General features: G+C 40.1%; 1 protein-coding gene across 1 annotated transcript in view; it reads left to right on the plus strand.

Moving 5' to 3' along the window:
* Positions 1 to 25,240, plus strand: part of LOC146617943 (adhesion G protein-coupled receptor D2) — a 96,575-nt gene that overhangs the window by 22,027 nt on the left and 49,308 nt on the right. The window contains exons 21-22 of the mRNA XM_085372288.1: positions 18,251 to 18,292; positions 21,792 to 21,845. Coding sequence (XP_085228414.1) covers positions 18,251 to 18,292; positions 21,792 to 21,845 — 96 coding nt within the window. The remainder of the gene's footprint in view (positions 1 to 18,250; positions 18,293 to 21,791; positions 21,846 to 25,240) is intronic.

Below are 25,240 nucleotides of genomic sequence, written 5' to 3' on the forward strand. Positions count from 1 at the left end.
CTCAAATTAATTTTCCGTTTCTCATGTTGCTTGTTTTTTGTGCAAACAAAGCAAATATTGTTATTTATTATATACCTTTTACCTCAATTCAAAATAATCTCACAACAAAAATTTAAAAGAAGAAGGAAAGTGTATGCAAAGAACTGGCACATAGTGGTACATGTGTGATCCTGCATTTCGATTTCTTGTGTAAAGTCTGGCTTTTTTTTTTTTTTTTTTTTGCTGAACATAACGGCCCGTTAAGCATTGTGAATATCTGTGTGCATGTGTATCTGGATAATGTGTGTGATCGCTTGTCACCGCTACCATCAACGCCCTACAAACCGAGGAGTTAGAAGTTATTTTAACTTCTCATTTGGCAGAAGAAACCAAAACAGCAGGACCTGGATCCAGTTTCACAGTCAGGCATCTCCAGCCCATTCATCTGGACCTGCACAACTGGCCCATTCACAGCCACAGCATTCCTCTCCTGTACTCCTTATATTTTCCTACTGTACCATTTATAACTGCAGCTTGCCACGTTTTTATTTTTATTTTTAGGAATGCTACTTTTAAATGTATATATACACTAAGATTTTTGTAGAAGTTATGCTCGTGGAATTTCCGTTCAATGTAATCAAACAAAGATTCAATGAAACACGTGCAAAATATCAGTCAGCAAACGTTGAAGTGGTCCAAACTGTGTTGTAACACAGTTTTACTGCCTATAAACTCACTCTGCAAACTAACGCAGTGACACAGTCGAGAGTGTCGATGTGCACACATGGCAGAGCTCTCACTGGCCAGATTACAGAGGGAAATGTTTTTCATTTTGGACTGTTTGAGAAAACAGGAACCATATTCCCCTCAATTCCCCTGACATCCTTATTCATTGTCTGCCGTAGCGCTGATCACACGCAATTTAAAGCAGCAGCCATCTCTCCCAGTACAGTGGAATTTACTGGTTGCACAGAGATAGCAAGTGATTGTGAATATTTCATCATTTCTTGTATTAGTTAATATGCTTTCACTAATTATTTTCTAATTATTGAATTGAATTTTAATTCCTTAGCTACTGAAATAAACTAAAATACTGCAAATGCAACTTTGTAACATAAATATTTTGCATACAAATTATTATTATACAGCAGTGGGTGATGAAATGTTTAAATTAATGTAGTCATAGGTAAAATCATGGAGATTTATTTATAAATCCATATTTTAATGAGTCTGTTGGATAATTATGAACAAACAAATAAATACACTTCTTTCATTGTTTGCATTCCCACTGCCTGGGAAAATAACTTTCCCTTTGAAAAAGAGTCCACTGTTTGCGTTGCGTTCTCAATTACCAGACGCGGCATTAAAACAATATTCAAACGGGATACCAAGGTCAGCACCGATTCCCACCATGCCCGTCTGAGATGGCATTTATAATGAGGATGTAGCTCAGCTTTTTTTTTTAAAAGTAGTATATTTATAGTGTGTTTTGTCTCAACTTGTACTTTTATTTTTTTCCCCTGTTGCCTCTTTTCATCTTTTTTTGTTATATTTTTAATGTTTATTTTAGTTTAAATAAACAACATTAAAATTAGAGCTGTGCTGCAATATTTCATACAAGCGCTTGTTCACCTGTTTGAAGGGAGGATTTCTTACAGATGGAGAGGCTTATTTCACAACCTTAGCATCAAGGTTTGTGTACAGAAAATACTTTACTAAAATGTTCACCTAAGTACCCTTGAAATTAACTGAAGGGTAGACAAAAAAATCAGCCTTCATTCTCATAGAATGTAAATATTAAGTCTAGGGAGTAAAGACACAGACCAGCAGAACCAAAGAACCAGCTGCAGTGGTTCAGATGGGGAAGGTCTGATTGTTAGGGCGGGGAGTTCTCTTGGAGAGATCAGTTTTAAAAACTAGCCTGGGAAAATAAAGCGGCGAGAATAATAGGCTTCCTGTCAAAAGAGGCCAAAGAATTTCTGTCATTGCTCTTGCCGCCACCCCAAAGACCTCTCCTTGTGTTAAACCTGCTGGCATTTATTTGCCTTAGAATTACCTGCCAGCTCAATTTAGTAATAGACTGTGTCATAAGAAAGCAAACCATCCCCTTTGCCCCCTGCCCAATGATAACTATGTGTGTGTGTGTGTGTGTGTGTGTGTGTGTGTGTGTGTGTGTGTGTGTGTGTGTGCGAGTGTGTGTGTGTGTGTGTGAGAGAGAGAGAGAGAGAGAAAGAGAGAGGGAAGGCGTAAAAGAGAAAAAAAGAGTGCAATTATGCTCAATGGCCTTAATGCATGTTATAGTTTGTATTTGATTCCATGCTTTGATGCTATTAGTAATATTTATTTCTCTGTTTCTGTGTGTATATGCATGTTATCCCATCAGCTGACTCTAGACTTCATGACCTCACTCATCCATCACCCCTGCCGCCTTCCCCCTCAGCTAAGCCACACAGCTGACAGTGTCAGGAACAATTCCGACACCCGAAATTACCCATGTCGAAACAATGACCGTTCTATTTATAAGTTCACCGTCGTGCCTTTTGTATCGGCTAACACCACTTCGCACGCATGCACAAAAATACAGACAAACTCACGCGGCTGTATCGGTAACAGCTCAGGGTGACTAGGTTGGGGATAGTCCTGTTTTTTCTTACTCTGCCTCGTTGTCGCAGATCTGTAGATTTTCCCGGCTTTGATGTATACTTTGTGGGTAATTAGTGGGAACTGGGTCAGTGCAGGGCAAGAAAGCAAAACCCTGTTGTTCTTTTAGTGGGTGGGTGGTAAGGAGCTGCCGAGGCGGGGGCATGAAGGGTGGACAAAAGTGTCGGAAGGTTAAAAGGCTGTCAAACGTCAGATCCAGTTTGCATGTGATAATTAAAAAAAAAAAATCCTCATTTTTAAAAATGTATTTAAAATAGATAAAAAAATATTTGATAACTTTTGAAGCTGTCAAACGGATAGATAAAATATATGTTAATTATAGGTGAATTTATATTGATTACACCTTAGCGATTACACTGAGTGACAAACCAATGGGTCACACACTTGCCACACAACGTGCTCATCTGGAGCGACTTTGTGTTAAATTATAAGGCAGATAAAATGAAATGATTTGATCTAGGTTACCCAAAGCTGCGCTGTGCTTTTTGCTTGAAAAGTAGCATGTGAATTCTCTCCTCATTTTGGCTAATGTATGTGTGCTGCCACTATTTCTGTTAAGTAGCTGTAATCAAGAATGTGAAGTACAAATTACAAATTAAACCTACAGAATATTCTGTCAAAATTTTTAATATCTGGCAACTCAGTTTCACTGAGTAATACAGTAAATTATAATTTCACAATTTAAACATGACAAGTTCCCATTCTAACTGTACACAAAGGCAGGTCATTAAGAGACCGTTTAGCAGAGATGATTTATGAGCACTATGTGGATGTGTCTGGGAAGAATTGCAGCTACCTGAGTATTTTACTACTAGTACAGTGTAGCATTGTGTAAAAGCAAACAAAACAGTGCGATAGGAGCTGGAGAACAACAGCTCTGGCAGCAGGACACTGATTGGGATGTTGATGTCCCCACTGGCCTCTTGCCCTTCCTGCCGTGGCCCATAGCCAGTCCTCCACAGATACTCCGGGTCATTTCCTATGCATGTCAACGCACATAGATATACACTCTTCCCGTCGAGTGTTTACAGCCACATGCTGATTCATATTAATCTGCTTCTCGTCGGGACGGCGTGTAGGGAGGGTCCTGGAGGGTTTATGCAGGACTGGGGGGCTGCTGAAGGTGGGTAAGGCATTCACACACACAACCTGAAAGCCCTGTCTGACAGATTGCACCAGGCCTGGACTTCTTTTTACACTGAGCAGATGTGCTCTCCCACTTGTTTTCCTTAGTAATTATCCCTCATTAAGTGAAAGCATGTGCCAATCAAACAGCTTAGAGAGCAAGAGCAGAGCCTGGGACAGAGTGCAGAGAGAGAGAGAGAGGGAGAGGCGAGGAGGTCTATACCAGGATCTTTAGTTTTTTGTTTTTTTTTAAGCATACTGTCATTTCAGAGTCATTACTAGATTAAAAGCTACCCTTGCCTGCGCTGAAGCAGTTAGAGAGTTGGCATTATTGCGTCTCAGTTGACTTTTTAGCAGTTACAAATCTAACAAGTTTAATACTTGCCATTGTTCACATTAACTTTCAAACTGAAATATTGCTGTCATTCTCTGCATTGTCATCAAGGCTTCATTGGGATGGAAGCATGCATGACGCATCTTCTTTGTAAATTTTCTCCCTTTGGATGCTTGTTACATTGAAACGAACAAACAGAGCCCAGTTTTGCAAACGCAGCATCATTGCTTCAGCTTGTGAGAACTTGTGAGAACTTGTGAGAACGTGAGTTGAAAGCCACGTCCCCCAGTGGCGCGGTCTCTAAAATAAGCTCCTCTGGAGTTGCAAAGGTCAAGGGTTTGAATCCCCAGAGTGCAGCAATTCATGCATGGGTTATGTTTTCAAGTGCTCACTGAGGTTAACAAATACTGATAGTTTAAAAGCTGTATCTGTATTTTTATGCTTTGCTTCGCTTGAAACACTGTTTTTACTATTAGTAATCAGTAACTTAGATTACTGTTACCTGATAAATGGTGGCTGCTTGGTTAATAGCCAAACATAACAAATGATTACAGTTTTTCTCAAATGTTAAAACACAAAAGCCAATCCTGTAACCCAAATGACCAGTAGTCTAAACACATTTACTAAATGTAGCCACCATATTCCAGTACCATAAACACATGTCACATGAAGACACAATTCACAAAACACAACCCTCTGTACTCATAAATCTAAACACATTTTTCCTTGCTAAAACACATGTTGCAAAACAACTCTGCTCATATCCTCAAATGAAAGCCCATGTGATGCAAAATGCTTGCCACAGTCACCAATCTTTGAACACAGGGAACACACCTGGCGTCATTCACTACACACAATGACTCAAAATTGAAGACACTTGTTGCTAATGCTGTACCCACATGTAAAAGCAAGTTCAGAGTGCACAGTATGCTGAAGGTTCCAAACAAACACAATGGATGAAGGCAGAGTCAGGGGAAGAGGAATTTGATGCAGAGGAGGGAGAAGAGCTGGCCCTGGAAGAAGAGGAGCAGGCCAATGAGGAAGAGGAGTTCAAATGAGAGGAGGAAGAGGAGCGACCAACGAGGAAGAGGAGAAGGCCAACATGGGAGAGGAGAAGGTCCAGGAGGGAGAGCAAGACAACCTCGCACCATCATTACGGACGAGATGCGAGCAACAGCTCAGCGACATGATGCCGCACAGTGATTGTGGTGTGTGTGTGGTGTGAATAACGTAAATAAAAAAACTTCACACCCTGTTCATGTTTTCAAGATTACTGTTGTGTGCAATAGATTCTGTTTTTGCATTGAGTTGTGTTACAGTAGTGTACGTACATGCAGGATTTTCTATAGATTTATACTACTCATATGAAACTCACAAATCTAAATGCCTAATCCTCTGCAGAGATCTACGACGATCCGTTACTGTATAGCTTCTAAAATATGCATTGGCAGTTATGAAACAAAGAACCTTCTCACAAATTGAGCATTGTGTTTTCAATTGTTTTGCTGTAGTGTGTAATGCTGTGTATAGTGTTTACAGTTTTGACAGCTTCGAGCTGCTCTCTTGGTGTGGGAGTTTGAGTTTTGCAGTGGGAAGGTGTGGTTGTGTTTATGTAGCTTTAGAGAAGGGTGTTGTGTTTGGACATTGGGGGACCTGGTGGTAACGTTTGTGAAATGTGTTTTAGCATTTGAGAAAAACTGTAAACAAGTCAGGGATGCAGACACTTTCTTTGATGCTCATGTTGGCAAGGTAGGATTATGTTTATCGATATGTCAGCAGGGCTTGATAAAGTAATATTGGTATGTTCACAGGGGAAACACCAAGTGCAGGACATTGGGATCATGTACAGGATCGACTGCAGAGAAGTAAATAAAATTACAAGAGGTGATAACAAAGGAAATCAAGAAGGAGTCCAAGTAGATAACCAAAAAATAAGGAAGCAAAAGTAATGAGGGCACAGGGGAAGGCACACAGCAAGATAAACAACTGGGAAGCACCAGTAATCTGCCAGATACGTGCATTAAGCAGCGCAGGGTAAGGATGGGGTTACCTGCTTGCAAAAATGCAAATGGACAGCAGCCGACACCACTGGTGTAGTTGTTCTTAATGCGTTATTTTCTAGTCTGCTTGTAGTTGGCTTATAGATCCTTGCTTGTAATGTCCATGTGGAAAAATGTCAGTCAAAACAAGTTGGAGGGCATGCTGATCCCAGCAGTCACACTTTGATGGCAAAATGTATTCAACTCAGACCAACGCAAAAGAGCAAAGAAGAGTAACAATGGTGTAATGATGATGTCAAAAAGACAAACCAAACCAAAAATTGAATAAAAAAGAAAAAAATCAACACCCAAGACATAAAAGGAAGGTGACATGTTCCTAACAAAACAGGAAATAACACAGAATAAGAAAAAGAAAGAAATAAAAGAACTCGTTAACCCAATTAACATCACGACAAACAGAATGCACTGGTGAGGTACTCTTGGAGCCCCCTGGTGGCCATACAACGCCTATTGCAGCTTTAAGTCTGTTACAGCTTTACTCACACTTTACATGAATGCAATTTGTGGGACAAGCAAACTTTGAATTTATTTCTGAAAATCTGTGTTACTCATTTAGATTCTCTTACAAACTGAGTGGGCAGAATGTATTTTTTTATTGTTTATTTTTAACTTGTGCGTCCAGCCATGGGCAAAAACGATTAGCCTCACAACGAAGGGGGGCTGGGAGAAAAGATACAAGTCTCTTCCCAAAAATAAAAGACAGAAAAGAGCAAGAAAAAAAAAAACGAAGATATATGAAGTCTTCATGTCGATGAGCTATCATTCATTTTCACTTTGAAGTCCTGTGAACCGTAGTGAAGTGTGATTGCATGTGACAGTCGCCGAGTCTCCCGGTTTATCATGATGGATGCACCCTGCCACCGCGGTGGTGTTGTACCGCATGTGTATGCGCGTGCACAAACACAGACAGGCGGATGAATACAGAAAGACACAGAAGTGGGATTATGTTGGGTAGGTGTACGCAGAAACAGAACTACAAACCCAGCGGTTACACTCATGCACTCACATACACATTATTTTAGACACTCTTTCTTATTGTCCTTTTCTCTCTATTTTTTATTTTTTATTTTTGGGGTGTTACTAACTCTTAGTGGTTTAATAATTAATTTCTATGAGCTATTGATTTATGTATGTATTAATTTAGGCAAATAAAAAAAAAACACTATAAAACCAATATTTTGCATCCTAAAAAATGAAATTATTTCCACTTTTATCAGATGTGTGACAGATTGACAGCAGATTGATGGAAATGCAGTAGGTATGTGAAGCTCCTGCTGCTTTGTAAGGACACTACATTATAAGTTAGATGTATTACTTTTATTTTATTGCTCTGTTTCTTTATTTACAAAACATGACAGTAAGAGTCTCGGGGATAGAAAACGACTTATTAGTTAAAAATAATTTATAGGTTTTTAGAGCACATAATTTTTTCATATGCTGCTAATGTGTCTTTAGTCACTTACGTCCTTTACAAATACAAGGTCACAGATTCGGCATAATAATAGATAATGAAGCAAGCAAGACACCAATCGGCAATTCACATGTCTAAACGAGAGAAAGAAGGTCCGTCTTTCTGTCTCGCTCTCTCTGATTTCTCTCGACAGACATCACTCACCTACACTTCTCAATCTTAACACGTGCCATTAACCTCGGCTGGGCTCACCTTAGTTGAGAAACAGCATAGCAAACGCATCCCATAATGGTACCCGGAGCAACGTTTTTCCTATTTTGCACCCAAAAGCAACTTGTTCAGACTTTGCATATTGCATCCATTTGTCATTGTTAGTCAAGGGCACTGCAACACGGTCTTGTCAGTGGTGCAATTTGCACAAAGTATTCTGCTCAAATGTTACTGTGCATGCGTAAGAGTTGTTTGTTTGCAGGTTCCAATGTACCTTTCAGGTGCTTTAAAACTGTTTTCATGCCCGCGAATGTATGCATATGAATAAGTCGAACGCGCACCGGCACAAGAACAATAGACCAAGGGCAAATGTGTCATAGTTCTCTAGGCAAAGCGTACACTCTTTATAGAAAAATAAATAATACAAACAAACAAAAACATAATGGTACGTATTTTGGCCCATTAGGGTTGGCACACTTTTTTGGAAAAATGGTAAGTTGAGGCTCAGGTGGTGTTCAACTTCCAGACACTTGACTTTGATTCTGAGCTTGCTTGTACTTACATAAGAGTGCAATTACTGTTTGGAAGCCACTAAGAGTGCCTGTGCTTGTGGTGGTATATTGGAAGTGTGTGTGTGTGTGTGTGTGTGTGTGTGTGTGTGTGTGTGTGTGTGTGTGTGTGTGATGCCTTTCCAGCTCCTCAATGCCACACGAAAATAAGTGGCTGGCAGTACATGATTATGTTGCAGCTGTCTGTTAATGTGAACTCCTTCTGACTTGAAAAATTAAAAAGACATCATATTAAAGACGTCACCTATTTGTCCTTCCCCCAAATATTCTACAATAAAACAGTATATATCATAAATTATATAATTTATCTATGCTATGATTGCAAATCTCTGCAAAATATCTGGTACCTTCTATATTCTGAAGGCAGTTTAAATGGAAGAAGCTTACATGTTTATGAATTACCACCAAACCACAGTTTGGTGGTAATTCTAATGGTATTTTAATACCAGGTCCAACATATTACTGTGTCTAATTCTGTATAAGTATACGGTTCAAGAGTATATACACTAATATGGTATTATGTCTGTTACTGCAACCGACTGTGCAGATTTATATTTGTGAGTGGCCTTTTCTCTAAATTTACCCAGGATCCAGCTGCTGTTTTTAGGAGAACTTGTTCCCATCTGACCCCCCCCCCTGGTCAGCGGAAAACTGTGAAATTAAAAAAAAGATTGACAGCAGGCTCACATACAATTTGACAAGAGGGCGCCCCAAAAAGGCCTGTTGAATACCTAAGTATTTTTAATTAAACAGCTTTCTACACTGGCGGCCGGCTTTCCCTCGGCAGTTCAAAGACTCCCGCTTTGACCCATGTGTTAAAAGTTTGTATCAGTTTTCCGTGGCTGTGTTTTTCTTGGCGCCCAAGACACGCAACTCGAAATTGTCTTGTTTAAAAGCTAGTTTGTTTACAGTTCACTCTCGTTCTCGTGCTCTCTGTACCGCTCCTCCATTACATTCCCACATGTGTTCCATGTGATCAGGTTCAGGGTGTAGTTGCCAACTCCCGCTGATCTCGTGGCAGGCTTGGTTTCCGCAAATGCTTCGAAATTTGGTTTATATTAAAGAAAAATTGTCGTAAAAGCAAAAGGAGAGATCTGCCATGTGACAATTACTGTCTTAATTTGCTGTCATCCTGGTTTATTTAAACGCTAAAAAAACAACTCAAATGGGGCGGTCATCTGTTTTTCTGGAACTTCATCAATAACGTTCGTCCATCTGATGTAAAATCAATATGACACACACTGACACAATGCCAGAGCAATGGCAAATGTGCCGTCATTTGTCATCGAGTGGTAATAAAGATATGTCACAATTGATTTTTGCCCATTTTCTCCCCCTTTCTCTTTATCTCTCGCTCTCCCCATCTCTTCCTTGCCCTTTTTCCCAGTAGCGGTGATGGAAAAAATAAATGAACGTTATTAGGATTAAGTGTGGCCAGACTTGCCAAACTCAATTAATACTTGAGCAAAAGCGCTTTAATAATATGAAGGCCTGTGTTTTCACTAGGACGCCTTACCAGACGTTCTTAAAAGAAAAGACAAGGGATTCATAGATGGATGGATGGATTGTTGGGTGGGTCTCTTGTCTAGGAAGAAAGATTTTGTTTTGGCCTCTGCTCCATTTTTTCTTGATTTGTTCTCTTTAAATATATTTAAACTGTAGTTGCCACTCTGTAGAAAAGTGATGAAAGAAAAAAGAGAGTATAGAAACTAAAAATAAACGTACAAATCGCTCCTCGTTGCTGTCCTTGTAGACATCTGCTGCTGCTGATGTTTTCCTTTGTAAATTTTGTTCCTCCACAGTTTCATGTGGCTCTGTGGTGTAAGCGTGTGCGCTCCACTCTGTGTCCGTTGTGTGTATGTTTGTGTGTCAGTTTTGCCATCGCGGTTTGTTGCCGCTGGGTTGTGTGTACCCAAGTTGCACTGGTGGTAGTGAGCAACATCTGTTTCGGGCTTGTTGTTCCTCTTGGCTGCTTTTCAATTGGATTTCCTCAAGCAGGGCCAAAAGCTGTCACCTCTGCCAGGCTCTGTTAGCGATCACCGCCGGCCCCTATATTAAGTAGGTGGTTCAGGGCTAAGCTAATAACTCTCCCTCCTCTCCTGAGCCATCGCACACCAGCACTGGTGTTGCTGCTGGCTTCACTGTGTGCCTGTTTGTGTGCGAACACTGACAGTTTTCCTCTGCAGCTACACACCCCGTGGAGGCAGGCTGGCTTGGGGGGTCCCCTCCTCAACGTGACAGCCCGACTGACTGGATGTGTGTATGGGGAAAGAAACAGGGAGTCCTAAGGGCTCTTTTTTAATAGAATAACTTTTCCACTTTCTCTAATAATGTGCAGTGAGAAAGAAACAGGAAGAAAACTTTGGCACATACCCAAATCAAAATTTAGGTTATTCCAGTTGTCAGGACTGGATGTATTTGGTTGCATTTTGCACCTAACAATCTTTTTCAATTGTACAAATTCTCTATAAATGGTTGATGTCATGCTTTTGTGCACAACAGAGGCCAACTTTAAGATGATTGAGAGTGTGATGATTTATTTTCACAGCCATCTTTACAGTAGGGTGGACTGAGTTTGCACCATAATGAATACGGTGCTCACTTGCTGCAAAGGCGAGCAATTTCAGCTTGAAAGATGTGATGCCACCCAAATCTTAAAAACCTGTTTGGTTTGACTTTTATTTTTCCACTTCAAGCATCTTCTCTAATTCATATCTTGAGCAGTTCTGGGTGCTACAAAGCATTTATTGGGCGGTGTTTACCTCAAACTGACAGAGTGGCAGGCTGCCCGTCTACCTGCCCTGTCTGCCTGCCTTCACTTCTTCTTGCCAGTATCTCTTTCCAGCTGGAGCAGTTGAGTGGAGCTGGATTCAAACCGAGGGCCTGCAAAGTATCAACTCCTTGTTTCACAGCTTTGACAGACACTTTGATTTGACATGCCATGAACAGTTAAAGTGAAAGTTATGTATACATGTTAATTAAACTGTTTATGTGTGGAGGGGTCAGAGACATTAGCAAGTCCCAGCGCAGAAGTGTGAATTTCTTTTCTTTTTCCCCCCATCACGGTGTTTTAACCTCTTCTGTCTCTCATTTCTTTAATGATTACCAGGTGTGAGGGCAGAATTTTTCCTCCCCTTTTTTTGCCAAGTGGAGATGCGGATAGCTCTATTTGTGAAAAGTGTCTCTGTGTGTTTGAATTTAGGCGAGGATATTTGACGTCGGGCCCAGCTTGTTCAAAAGGCTCTCGTTTCTGGCAGAGAGTGACTCTGGAATTCACTGAGGGGATGTGGAGGTGGTGGTCTTCAGTTGTTGTTGTTTCTAATACTGGGATCGAAACTTTGAACTAGAAGTTTTTTTCTTTATGCATCTCTATTGCAAAAATAGAGATACAGAAATATTCACAAAGGAGAATCAAATGTTTAAAGTAAAAAAAACCCTGTTACTTGTCTTATAAATTAACATATTAAATTTTGTATACAGTAGTGTGCATAAGACTAAGCTTCTCATTTTTTATAATTTGCTAGGAAAATGGGAAATACTGTACAGTTTGCAAGGCAGATACTCATAGGCAAGCTTTCTTTCCTGTCAAAATGTCACGTTTGGCATTTTCTATAGATGCGACACAAGAAATGTATTTTTGTGACATGTTGAGAGTAGCAAAATCCCTAAAGATACAATTTTAAATTGGTTCTTTCCTAAATTGTCTTTATGTCTAGACAGAACATTGGTTCATCTTTTGAGTTAGGTGCCCTTTTTATGCTTTATTGATTCACAGGTCAGTGTTAAGTGGCTTAACTAAAAAGAAAAACTACAGCTGGAAGTTATCAGGTACAATGACTGGATTGAAAATAAGTGAAAAAGCAGCCAATGTCCAAAGAAAAACTGCTATAGAAATCATAGAAACTATTGCTCAAGACCACGGTTATAAAAATATTTTTAAAAAGGGGTTGGCTGAAAATTTACACATCTATTGTATATAGATCTGTTTTACTGCAAGTCATTTGTACCACTAAGTAAAAATAATAAGGAGGATGACAAAATTGCAGCCATACTGGTTCTTTTTTCAATATAACAAGCAGACAGAACAGCAGAGTTCCCTGTCATTATATCTCATGTTAACGTTTAAGCTCCTTCTCATACTACAGGGAGCGTTGGGCTGACTGAGACAATACATTCCAGCGAGAAAGAAAAAGCTGCCCTGCCACCCCCTCTCCCCTTGCCAAGACACTGCCCTTCCACCTTAATCATAGTTTTCATATCTGTACATTGAAAATTTGTTTCCCAAGGACGGTGCCATAAAACTACTGCTTTTTGAGATTTTTACCTGCCAGCTCTCTGCTTCCTTTCTCTACACACGTGGGGAGGTTGATGGAAGTGGGAAATAGGGGCGCTGATAGTAAGTGAGGGGAGAAATGTAGAGGGATTATTCTCTGGGAATTCTTTGAGAGGTTGAAGGGTTCAACATTGCATATGCCATAAACAAATAGTATAATTATTATTATTTTTTGTTATAAGAGAAAGTGGCTTTTTTAAAACACCCTTCCCTGCAGTAGGCTTACTGTCAAAATGAGGACAGCGTATGTGCTTGGGAAACTTGGAGCTGTTGTAGGGAATTTAAAAGTGGTCAGTGTTTGTATTCAGGTTGGAGATTTGTGTCACTGCTGAACATATGCAGGGATGAATTCTCAGTGTTAAAGACTGAAAATACCTGAAAATGTGAAAATTGTGTTTAATTGATCATGTTGATCAATTAAAGACAATCAAGTTAAAACAATAGGAGAAGTTGTGTGCACAAGTTGTATCAGCCTTTAGTGGTCAGCCAGTGTGTAAGTTATGTTTTAAATAATTGTCTTGTGTTATCTTGCTGAACTATTGTCGTACCGCACTGTACACTGTCCATCAGCAACCTTGTATTCTGTAGAAAATATTATTGAGCTAAACGATCAGTTGCTACCAGCTCATTCATTTTGTCTTGTCATAAAATCAAATGACTGTGAAACGTGAAAAAACCCAGAGTCAGATCTGTTCTCTGGCACCTGAATCTGTTATCTGAAATTCGAACTGCTTTATTATCTAATAACGCAGGAGTTGCCCGTCTTAATTCATGCAGATAGGCAAAAACGACGTCTGTATTTGCCAAAGATCTGTAGTTTTTTTTTTTTTTACATTTGAGGGAGTTAAGCTTCATTTAATATATTCTCTTACAAAGCAGACACTTAAACACAGGAATAAAGCTTTTATTACAAGTATAACCAGCGGTTAATGGCTCACCTTAAATATTTAATGCACTCAGCTGATGCTTTTACGAAGAGTGAGTTGCAAGGACAACAGAGGTAAATTTCCAAAGGAGGTTGTCGACATCACAAACAGCCAGTAGTAAACAATATCAGGGCTAGCCGCTTTAAATGGCTTGACTCAGAGTTCTTGAAAGTAAATCGATGTCTGACTTTCATTTGTTCTTTCTGTTGTCCAGACAAAACTCTCAGTATCTCTGATAAGTAGGATCGCGCATGCACGTTTACACAAATGCACTTTCCTGCCCGGCACTGCGGCAGAGCACATCTCTCTGAGGCAATGGTGTTTTTGGTCAAACACAGTAACTTTTTAAACATACAATTGTTCCATAATTAGTGAGATGCTAATTAATTTATGCTCCCCTGTTTGATGTACAGTATGGCAATACTTTGAAAGCAACTGTGTTCGTTCTTTGCATAAATTTGTAGCGTTTTCTGCAGAGTTCAAAAGAAATGCGGCAGAGTTTAGAAAGGCACGCTTGCATTTAAATAATGCGCCCCATTTTCCCGTCTGTTTGTTTTTAGGGATAATATTAATGAATTAACATTTTAAACAATCCGTCATTATTGTTGCGCTGCCACTTATTTTTAACTCAATTAGATTTTAATAGATCATTTTTTCCTAATGTGCACACTATGTTCTCCCCACTTTGTTCACTGCACAACAAAAGATTAATTACAAATAAGAGGAATGATCAAAAACATGATAATCAAATTGCAACAATAAGTTGGGAATTGCAATTCTAATGCAATACAATGGAGTATGTGTTGCAAATTAACCACCCACTGTCTGTTAGTGTGTGTGTGTGCTTGCTAACATGTGTGCATGTGTCTGTGTGTGCAAACAGTATGGAGCCACGCTGAGTTTACATACATGATAAACACTTTGCTTGTGCTTTTAAATAATTCTCAATGGACATCAGAGATTTTAACGTTTTACCTTATAGAGGTCTAATTATTATATATTTATCAGCAGAAGGACAGACACCCCAAATACAGCCCTATAGTAACAATTCTATCTCACATCGCGAGTGATGTGCATTTAGAGTCAGTCCATATTATTTTTAAAAAAATGACAAAAAACCATATCTCTTTACTTTTCAAAAGCCTTTTACTAGCTGACGTTAAATAATATACCCTCACCGTCCACTTCATCACGCACATCTAAGGTTAAACTGCTTCTTACCACAAACTTGCATTTAGGCATGCAGACATGCTCAGGATGCCCTGCTGAAGTTCAAAACGAGCATTTTCCCCAAAGAACTATATCTTTGAGCTGATAGAAAGGAAACGATAACTATATATAAATAACCATTGATTACAACCAAGGTATGCAGAACAGCATCTCTGAGCACCCCATCCCTGAAACAGAGGGGCTAAAGCAGCTTCCACTCATGTCGGCCTGAAAACAGGAATTGATACAGTTCACACAGGCTAAACAAAAGACTAGAAGACAGGAAGACTGGTCTGATAAATGGTCATTTCTCCTGCAACATTCAGATTTTAGGCTCAAAATTTGCCATATACAACGCTGGATCCATTCTGCCTTTTATCAATAGTTCACACCGGTGGTAGTGTCGAAATGGTGTGTGGGATATTTTCTTGGCACACTTTTGGGTCCCTTTAGTGCCTTACAATGTGACCAGTAAGTGTATAGATTCAATTGACTGCTAAGAAAAACTGCTGAAAAACGTCCAGGCTTGGCATATATCTAGAGTAGCCTTTCACCTTTGCAGTCCAGTCTCTTTGAGCTCGATGGCTGAGTGTCATCTAATGCTCGTAAATTGGAGCAGAGATGATAACAGATGAAAAGATGATCTTGCTGTCACACTTGGAAAACAACACAGTCTCATCCTTCATTCGTTGATTCATTTATTTATTTAACGTGAAGACAAGGTTTTGTGGGCGCTGCTCTTTTTTTAACATTACTCCTGTGTATCGGGTAGTTAAAGTATAAGCTATGGGATGCACTTTGAAAACCAGAAACCTCAGCTCACCCACTGTTATCAGGTCACCAACCTCACCTATGCTCTCATGGTCACACTGTGCTATGGAAATTATTTTTATTTTATTTTTTTTTCTTGTATCTATTTTTTGGCCACTTCACATGAGTATGTAGTAGGGCTGCCACGATTTGTCGACTAGTCACGATTACGTCGACTATCAAAATCGTCGACGACTGATTTAATAGTCGACGCGTCGTTTGAAGCTTTGTAAGATCACAAAAGACGCAGGAATAAGTGGCAGGATTTAAGAGTGTAATAACGGACTGAAACAGAAGATGGCAGCATTGCATGTACAAGGATGTCAGCTACCGCTAAACCCCGAAGAAGAAGAAGAAGAAGAAGAAGAAGAAGGAGCAGCTGTGTCCCAGAATTGATAGCGCGGCCCAGCGCAGTTTCCAACAATGGCGGCAGCTAGTTAGTTTTAATGTTACTCTTATTATTCTTTCTGGGTCACAAAATAAACGTTTAACATATTTTCAGGCGAGAATGTAGCTGTGTAAACCTCAAATATCTGCTCAGTTTATCAGGACACCACATATTTTCAAAAGCGCTCCGACGTTTTCGGAGACATCTGTTACCCACTAGCTCGTTAGCGAGCCGGGGGCTAGGCTCACTAGCGCCGCGAGAACACCGGACTCCCCGCAAATCGTTTTCAAACCCACCGCCGTCTTTCGCTACTCAGGTTAAATATATATGAGTCACTTAGATAACTTAAAATGTTATTGTTTGGCTTTTTTTTTTGTATTTTATTTGTTCCTGAGTAAATCGGTTTGTCTGAGATTAAAGTTATAGTTTTTACACAGCTGAATAAACGTCAAGCAGACAACTGATTATCAGAAGTGTGAGATGCTCCAGAATATACTCCAGTGTCCTGTTATATTTTAGATAGCAAGGAGTTTATTAAACTTCACCGAAACAATCTGCAAATTTCATTAAAATTTAATAAACTATCATCTTGTCTTTATTTTTAGTTAGCACAGACCTTAAACACTTAAAGCTGTAAGCTAATGATAGTTATATAAGAGCAGATGCTGCTGGTGCAATAAGCTGTAGTTTTACGTCCAATGGATGATGATCTGATTAGTCGACTAATCGCAAAAATAATCGGTGACTAGTCGACTATCAAAATAATCGTTTGTGGCAGCCCTAGTATGTAGCAGACGGATCTCGGTGTGCGATTCCTTGTTGTGTCTTCAGAATGGCAGAGACAAGAGAAATTGTCAGTTGTACGCAAGGTGTCACCAGCCTGCGCGACAGACGGGGCAATTCAGTCCCCGGAGGACAATGCGGCCAGGTGAATTTGTAGTAGCTTGGCCTAGAGGTCATCATCGTCAGCCACTGTCGCCCTGTCACTCCGAATGGGCCCCCAAATCATGTTGTCAATGGTGATGCATCGAGATCTTCCTCGGGCAAAAATTGGATGCTCCAAACTCAGCTTGATTGATGCATTGGGCAGGTTGTGCCTGCCTGTCTTCGGGATGTGTCCTTACCCTGGTTTAAAGATGAAGCAACAGAGACGTACTTGGTTGCGGTGAAAGCAGAGAGATGTACTTTTAAAAGTTTTTTTTTTTTTTTGTGCTAGCGGTTTTCTTATCAAAGAATCTACCATATCTATCAGCCTTGAAATTTATAGGATTTTAACTGCCTTTTCATTTTTCTCGGTACATCTTTTGTGGCACGGTTCAATCAGTGTTCTGAGAATGTTCTCACTGTTTTCATTGAGGCATCAGGATTACATTATGGCTCGAAGGCGAATGCACAGCTTGTACATTCAGTGGATGCCACAATGAAACGGAATGAAAAATAGCTGTTTTTCTGTGACCAAAAGTGCAGCCTTTATGCATCCAAGGGCATGGCATTCTTGGGCCCTGGGTACTAGCCGTGGAGTGTTGTGAACATGAAATATCTTCTTTTATGTGCCATTTTTTTCATTATGCTCCCTCTGTCTCTTTCTTTCTCCGCTTTCCTCCAATGGTTTTTCCTTGATGGTCTCGTCTGGCCCGGGTTGCTCTCTTTCTGTGTGTGTGAGTGTGGGGCTGTGTACATATGAGTGTGTTTTAATAGACGCCACTGTTAATGCTGTCTTTATTGCCTCGTTTCTTGCTATTTGCGTAGATTTATGAGCACAGATTTTTTGTTTCTTTACATAATGCGTGTGCTCTGTGTGTATTTGTTAATACTCAATCATATAATTGTGTTTTTTTTAATGTCAGAGAACACAGTATGAATATAGGCACTTGAGATTTTCTATTTCAATAAAACTGTGTGGAACCTTGGGTTGAGGCCTTTGATGGCTTAGCGCAGCCTGCAACGAGGAAGAAGTCTTGCAGACGAAACAAATGCAAGCTGAGCTTTATACAGTGGTGGCCCACTTTGGAGAAGTTGTCCTACTTCTTTCCTCATTACTTCCGACTAAAGTCTAATTCAGCTCTGTGCGACTAGAATAGACTTCAAATCAACCTTACCTGCATTAGTTTTGATCTTTTTTCTTCTTCTTCTTCTTTTATTTTTATAAAAATATAAGAGAGAAAACAGGTGTAACAACTTTGTCCTCCTCTTCTTTCTTTCTCCCTTTCTCTCTTTCTTTGTCTGTGTTTACAGGGCCTGTTCATCTTTCTGATATATGGGGTGTACAACACAGAGGTAAGTCTGCATTGTGTCTCAAGGCTGTTGGAGTGAATGAGAGAAATGACAAGTTTCTGATGGGCTCCTTGCTTAAAATCAGTGTGGGTGGGGTGCGCCAGAGTGTGTGTGTGTGTGTGTGTGTGTGGATGGGTAGAGGGATGAGAAGGAGGGGAGGGGACATCGTTTCCATGCGAGCGTCCCACTGCCCTTCATGCTTGGACTAACTTATATGCATCTGAGTCCAACCATTTAACACTGACACGCTGCAGTTCTCAGCCACTCATTCCTCACCCACATTGGCTAATATTTCACTGCCTCTTTAAGTTTTTAAACTCACAGCCCTCCATTTAGCATCCTGACAAAGCTGCTGGCCAGGGCTTTGCAGGGCTCCAAGCAGTACCCGTAATTGAACCGAAAGAAAAAAAAAAAAGGTAGTGGTGGTGGTGGGGGGACAATATGCAACAAACAATATAGAATGAAGGGTGATAAAATGCAATCTTACTGCCTTATTACCATTTACCAAACCATAGCTGTGCGGGGGTGGAGAATGGTTGAGCGTCTAGACGGAGAGTTGTGATTTAATGGATGAGTCGCATGTCACAAAAATCACTCTTGGTCAACTGTGGCTCTTTGTAAAGTCTGCATAGGTGATGCTGCGTTTAAACTTAGGCCCACCTTCCAAAGTTGCATGTGAAAATTTAAAATTCAAAAGTCTGAAAAATGTGCAAAAATAAAGAAAGCAACAAGCAAATGGAAAAGACTGTAAATCTGAATGTAAATGCAGCATACGAAGCAAAATCTAAGACACCGTTTCTGCGGCTTGCTATTCATTTATGGTGAATACACATATACGCTGTCTTTTTGTTAGGCTTTTCTTTGACTGAATACACAAGGTCATTGGTCATTAGTCCATCGTCCTCCACTGCTCTTTTCTATTTCTCTTTCTTCAGTCTCTTTTATTTCAGCTTTCTGTCATTATCACCTGGCTGCTGACCATCAAAGAGAACATCTCGAGTTTTCTGTCCTTTTCCATTTTGTTTTCTCCCTCCTTTCTTCTCGAGAGCGCCGAGAGCAGCGTCCCTGAGTCATAGGCGACGTACTGACAATGCAGAGCCAGGGAGGGATGACCTTTCGCGCTGTAAAATACATCAATATAGCATTCTTGCTTAAGTGGCTTTTCAGTGCTCGGGAATTTGTTTTCTTACACTCATGCTGTCCTTGACCCTGAGGTCCTCGTGGTTTGTGAGCAGCTCCTCTTCAGGTTTGATTTTCAAGAGGACCTCACTGTTGTGGTAAAATTTGGGGGAAACAAAACAAAACAGAAAACTGAGTGATTATTTCATCTGCTCCCACTGACCCCGCCATCACCTCTCGAAGAGTAGGGAGCTTTTCTTTTGTTTCTACTTTTTCCTCCAGATTGTGATGCTTGGCAACGTTGGCTTTAGGTTTCAGCCTTCGTGACCCCTTAAAAGAAAATATTTGCTTGGTAAAAATTTTATTATTTTATTTATTTTTTTGTAAGGATCCTGTGGGCAGGATATACGGTGTCCTGGCATTTTGATTCATTCAAAAGCTGTCTTGGAAGGGACTTTCAGCGACAGCTGGTATAGCACATGGCAGGTACACAAAACACACAGTGAGCACACTGTGTGTAAAAAGTTTGCAAAGTTGCTGTTAGTTGTTAACATTTAAAACAGATGAGTCTAACCGCCTCTGTGTCAGGAGATTTCGCTTTGATATTCTTAAGGTGGTGAATTAACTAGTGCCTGAAAGTCAGGACATGCTCCATTTATGAAGCCGGTTTCTAGGCTGAATAATTACAATTGTGTATGGTATGGAAGAGAGACTACATCTGCTGCTATTACCCTCAAAATGTATCGTTTTAATTGCTAATTACCTGACAGTAGCTTTCCATTATTCATTGCAATTAGCTTTTCCTTGGTGGTCACCTTGTAATCCCACGCTTTGATGACCTTTTATTTCCATCAGCTCCAAGGATGTCGGCAGGTGTTGTCGGGCAGACTGCTTTAATATGGTAATCGCTTAGCACCCATTTACATGGGAAACCATGCTTTGCATCCTTTGCATCATTGCGAAACCTTGAGTGTGCGCAAACCCCTTAAATGCATAACGATCATCTAAAACAATGCCCTTCCCCTCATTGTCAAATGATTAATTAAGTTGTGTCATGTAATTGCCTCAGCTCACTGGCTGCTTTTGAGATCAGTGAAACCCTCGCGTCTCATTTTGCCCATTAAAATAATGTTAAGATAGTGTCTATCCAACATCTGCACTGTGTTGACGACCTCCTTAGTATCTTGTCAGAAATAATAGAAGGGCTTTTGAAACGCAATGCTGGCATTGTTGATTTTGCCTTGTCACGAGGCTTAGGCTCTCTTCATTATGTCGCCCTTCAGCAGTGGTACGTATGCAAAACATCTTCTGCATACACATGCTGTCTCTGAGACCGTGTGTATGCGTTCACTGTGGTGTCATAATTTATAACACGGCGTGACTTAATGAAGCCATAAGCCATAATGCATATTCACTAACGTTGTGGGCCGGGCTGGGACGGGCTGTAGTGATAAGGGGCCGGGCTGGGACGGGCTGTAGTGATAAGTGCCCAGCCGATACAAATTTACAGTTAGTGCTGACAGAGGGCACAAACACAAGAGCGCGCATGCATACGCAAACATACACATGCTCACTCTCACAAGTACCAGAGGATTTTGAAGAAGATAGGAATAACTGAACTACCGGCAATTTTTTAACCTATTTTTATTTACTTATTTATTAGTATTTTGTTAGTAAACAGTTAAAGAAATTTTAATAACAAAATAATAACAGCGCCCCAATAGAAATTAAAGAATAAAGTTGGTTTAATAAAGTATAGGAATAGAAAAAATGTAAGAATTAATTTTTGTATCCTGTAATATTTATTTCACTGTACTGAGAAATTAGCAAAATGTAATCGAAGCAAAGCAGTTCTTGTAAAAAAAAAAAAAAAAAAAAAAAAAAAAAAAAATATATATATATATATATATATATATATATATATATATATATATATATCAACTTCTGTCTGGTATTTTATGTGTTAAATGAAGGTGTGCAGTACACTGTTTCATCTGAGTGTAAAAATGTAATCTGTTCTGCTAGGCCAGTCCCTTCTCCTCCAATAGCTCCCATTTGTTGGTCCCGGCGCTCTGTGTTGACAGATGATAGCTTGAAGTCGTCTCCTTAGTTTGCCAGCTCTATGTGTCACTTTCAAGTCCCATTAGCCGCTGGGACATGCTGGAGCACCCTCTCGCACACACATACACTATCCCAACCACTGCGTGTCAGTGTCTGCAAACTAACCCTCAAAATATGTTCCTTCCATTCCACATTTTATTCTCCCTTCTCCATTTTTACACTTTGCATACTCGCAGGTGTTTGCTGTGGAAGATATTTTGTTTTAATTCAGCGTGTGCTGCAGTTATCTCTTTTGCTCCCATTCTCTGTGTCTTTCTTTCAGGTTCGAAGCACGGTCAACAGAATCAAGGAGAGGAGAAAAGCGCTTAATTTTTCAGTATGTAATCTTCCATTTTCCTGTGAACAAGTGTGTGTGCACGTCTTTATTCTGTTGTGTGTGTGTGTGTGATAAACACTGGTGTGACAGACTCAATTTTCCTTACAGCGTTTGCTTCTCATGAAAAAAAGAAAGAAAAAATTCCTACTACAGCAATGCCACAAAGAGTCTCTGTACATCGGCTCACTAGTCGACAGTCCGTGTTAGATGCCCTTATACATCAAACATACACCCATAATAACCCCCCCCCCCCCCCCCCCCCCCCTTCCCTGCCCTCCTCACTCTCCCCATTGCAGCACCTTCATCGTAGCAATGTCAAGCTCCACGGTGGGTTACAAGTTTCTAATCCAGGACAAGCCATCCCCTGACATTAAAGTGTCAGGCCAGTATTTATACCTTGGTGGACGCCGTTTGGCTGAAATTGTGGGATGCTGCACGTGTGTCTGTGGTGTGTGTGCGTCTTGGGAGATTATAGCCTAACCAAAGGACATTAAAAGTAGTCACAAGTCTGTAGCACACACAAACATGCACATGTCAGACACGCATACGATTGCAAACCTTAACGCCTTGACAAACTCTCATTAAACTTATACCCAACCTCATCTTCCAATTGCATACACAGGTGCATGTGCATGAAAAGCCTCTGCTCCCATTGGAGCACACCACACAGCACCTTTCTCTGTATTCTAACCCACATATGTGACCCACCTTATAATAAAAAAGGAATGCAATAAATAAGTTGGTTAATTAATGTTTTCTGCATGTCTCCCTGTATGCATGTCTATGCAATGGGGTTGTGTGTTTGGGGGGGGGGGTTGGGGGGGACTTGCCTCCTGGTGCAATCTGATATATTGGTTGCTCATGTTATCAGTGAGCCCCCCCCCCCCATCTACCATCATTTTTACTGCTTCCTCTCCCCTCTGTGGCGGCAATTTTCCAATCCTGCTGGGTTCCGCTATCAGAATGCGTTTTTTAGCCATCACCGCTGCCTGACAGTTTTTAGCTAATGCTATCTTGTGCCATAAATCCTGCTTGAAATACTGTATCTACCTGTCCTTTGGTTAGATAGGAGACATTTGGCTCTAGATGACCGCACATGCCCCTATATATCCCCTTGTTGTAAAACATAGGATTGGGTATTGTGCCTTGCCGGGTGAGGGATAAAGAGGCTTCAGCGTGTTACTGCATATGGGGTCATTTGAAGACAAATGGCTCTTCAGAGATAGAGGGATTTATATGTTGCATTACTCATGAGTGAAGATTTACCCCGAAAAGGATGATTCACAATAAATTCATTTTAGGAATTGAAAGTGGTTATTTAAATAAAAAAAGACCATTTTAAGCTTTCATTGTCCTCTTATACCTTTATCGTAAAAACATTAAATGTAGCCAGTACTAAGCCGAGTTATGTCAAAGCCACCGCAGTACTGACTTTTGGAATATGCCTTCATCTCTAGGCTGATGTAGTGTCTCTAAACAGTGCAAAGGGTATAAATGCACAGTATTCTGCCAAAACCTTGATCCACCCATCATTTCTTTATATTTTGCTAGGAAAAGGGGAAATATGTATAGAGATTTCTTGAAATATGCAAAAATAAATGGAAAAAAGTATATAAGGCAAAAACAGAGTTTGAAAGTGCATATTTGGTTTCACTATCTTTACTCTTCAACGCAGCCTGAACTCTCACAAGCAAGCTTGTCATTTCTTATGCTTTTACTGCACTGGCATTGTGTTTCTTATGCTAAACAATGAAGCTGTTGCCAATCACACCTTTCCAGATTATGTAACTGTACTTTTCTGTGTTTAGAATTCCATGAATGGTGGCACAGTCTCTACTACCACCAGTTGAAATTCAGCCTCAAACCATGACAGAGCCTCCACCGTGTTTTATACCTCCCTGTTTATTTCTGCCATACATATTGATGACTATTTGAACCCACAATTTAAAATTTGGATTCATCAGCCAGCTTTATCTTGTGTAATACTTCTTAATAGTGGTTTCGTCACAGTCAATTTTCTAGTAAGACCATGTCTGATGAGGCTTCAGCTAACAGGAGAGCAGGAGATAAAGGACCATATGTATCTCTTAGAGCCTATGTGAGGGCTTTGCTGGATTTTTTTCTCTATTTCTTAAATAATTTATAGCTTAATGTATCATCCAATCTATTATTTTTTTCAGGGGAGAAAAAACCCGCACCAATGATATAAAAGTTTCAAAAACCCACAAAACCCGTATATGATATATTAGGCATTAAGGGGCTAAGGACATAATGTTCATGCTTTCATCAGCTGTAGATAGTGTTTTAGGCCTGCCACTTGTGACCCCCACCAGTCTAGTTTCCTCAAGGACACACTGCATACTGTGCTAAGATATGCGAAGTGTTTGGCTAATAGCTCTCTTAGAATTTGCCATAGTATTTCTTGGTATTTTCCATTTCATTTAGAGAAATTGGAACATTTTTGTTCCTGCTGCCAGTAAGTATTTAAGTTATTTTTATTTACTAGTATTTTTCTTCCTGTTATGTGTAGACACATCACTGGTTCATCATTTCAGGTGCTTCAAATGTTTTTTTTTGAATACTTTATTGATTCATACGTCAGTGTTCAGTGGAAATGAGTGTTGGCTGAAACCTTTAGACAGTACTGTATGACAGTCTGGCACAAACACATCATTTTTCCCTGGTGTTGCAATATTTAACTTTAAAAGTCGTTGGTCTTGCTATAGTCTGCTATCGTTGAAGAATTTGCAGGTGGCTAGATTTATAACGACCGATTAATCTGCTATACATGGCTGTGAACTGTGGGAGAAAGCTGGAGCACATGGAGAAAAACCACACAAGCACAGGGAGAACCACCTACTTTGACAGCTTCTTGTATAAATTCCACCAAACCTAATCACACACTATCCCCTCTTTAATTCCCCACCACTGCTGACCTCTTTAGCCCTTTTCCTCTACTTGGGTGTGGATCTCAAACAGCGTTGTTTTCTTGTTTGACCCCAGGGAGCACAGTTTTATACACACACACATACACACAGCCACTTTGAACAGTGTCGCCTGTCTGTTTGATACCTCGTACCTCTTGACCCACCCTGACCTTCTTGTACACTCACAGCCAGATTGCTTTGTGAAATAAAGCTGTCAGTTGTAGGACCCAAATAAAAAACAACCCCCCCCTTAGTGCTCCGTGCCCCTGACATCACTGAAATATAGATATAAATTGGAAGTGGATTAGTTTTTTTGATCTTAATTCAAGTTTTGACAAGACATAGGAAGCTACATGTAGAAGTTACAATTTAAAAGAAAAAAAAAAAAGGGACTAGAATTTGGTGTTGGTGTTTCCTTTCTTGTCTTTATCTGGTAGCACAAAAATATGTGTTGCTCAAAATACTTTT

Source organism: Diplotaxodon limnothrissa, linkage group LG15 (genome assembly GCF_057381915.1).
Source record: "Diplotaxodon limnothrissa isolate DT_005_m linkage group LG15, D_limnothrissa_male_GT1.1, whole genome shotgun sequence".
Classification (NCBI taxonomy): domain Eukaryota; kingdom Metazoa; phylum Chordata; class Actinopteri; order Cichliformes; family Cichlidae; genus Diplotaxodon; species Diplotaxodon limnothrissa.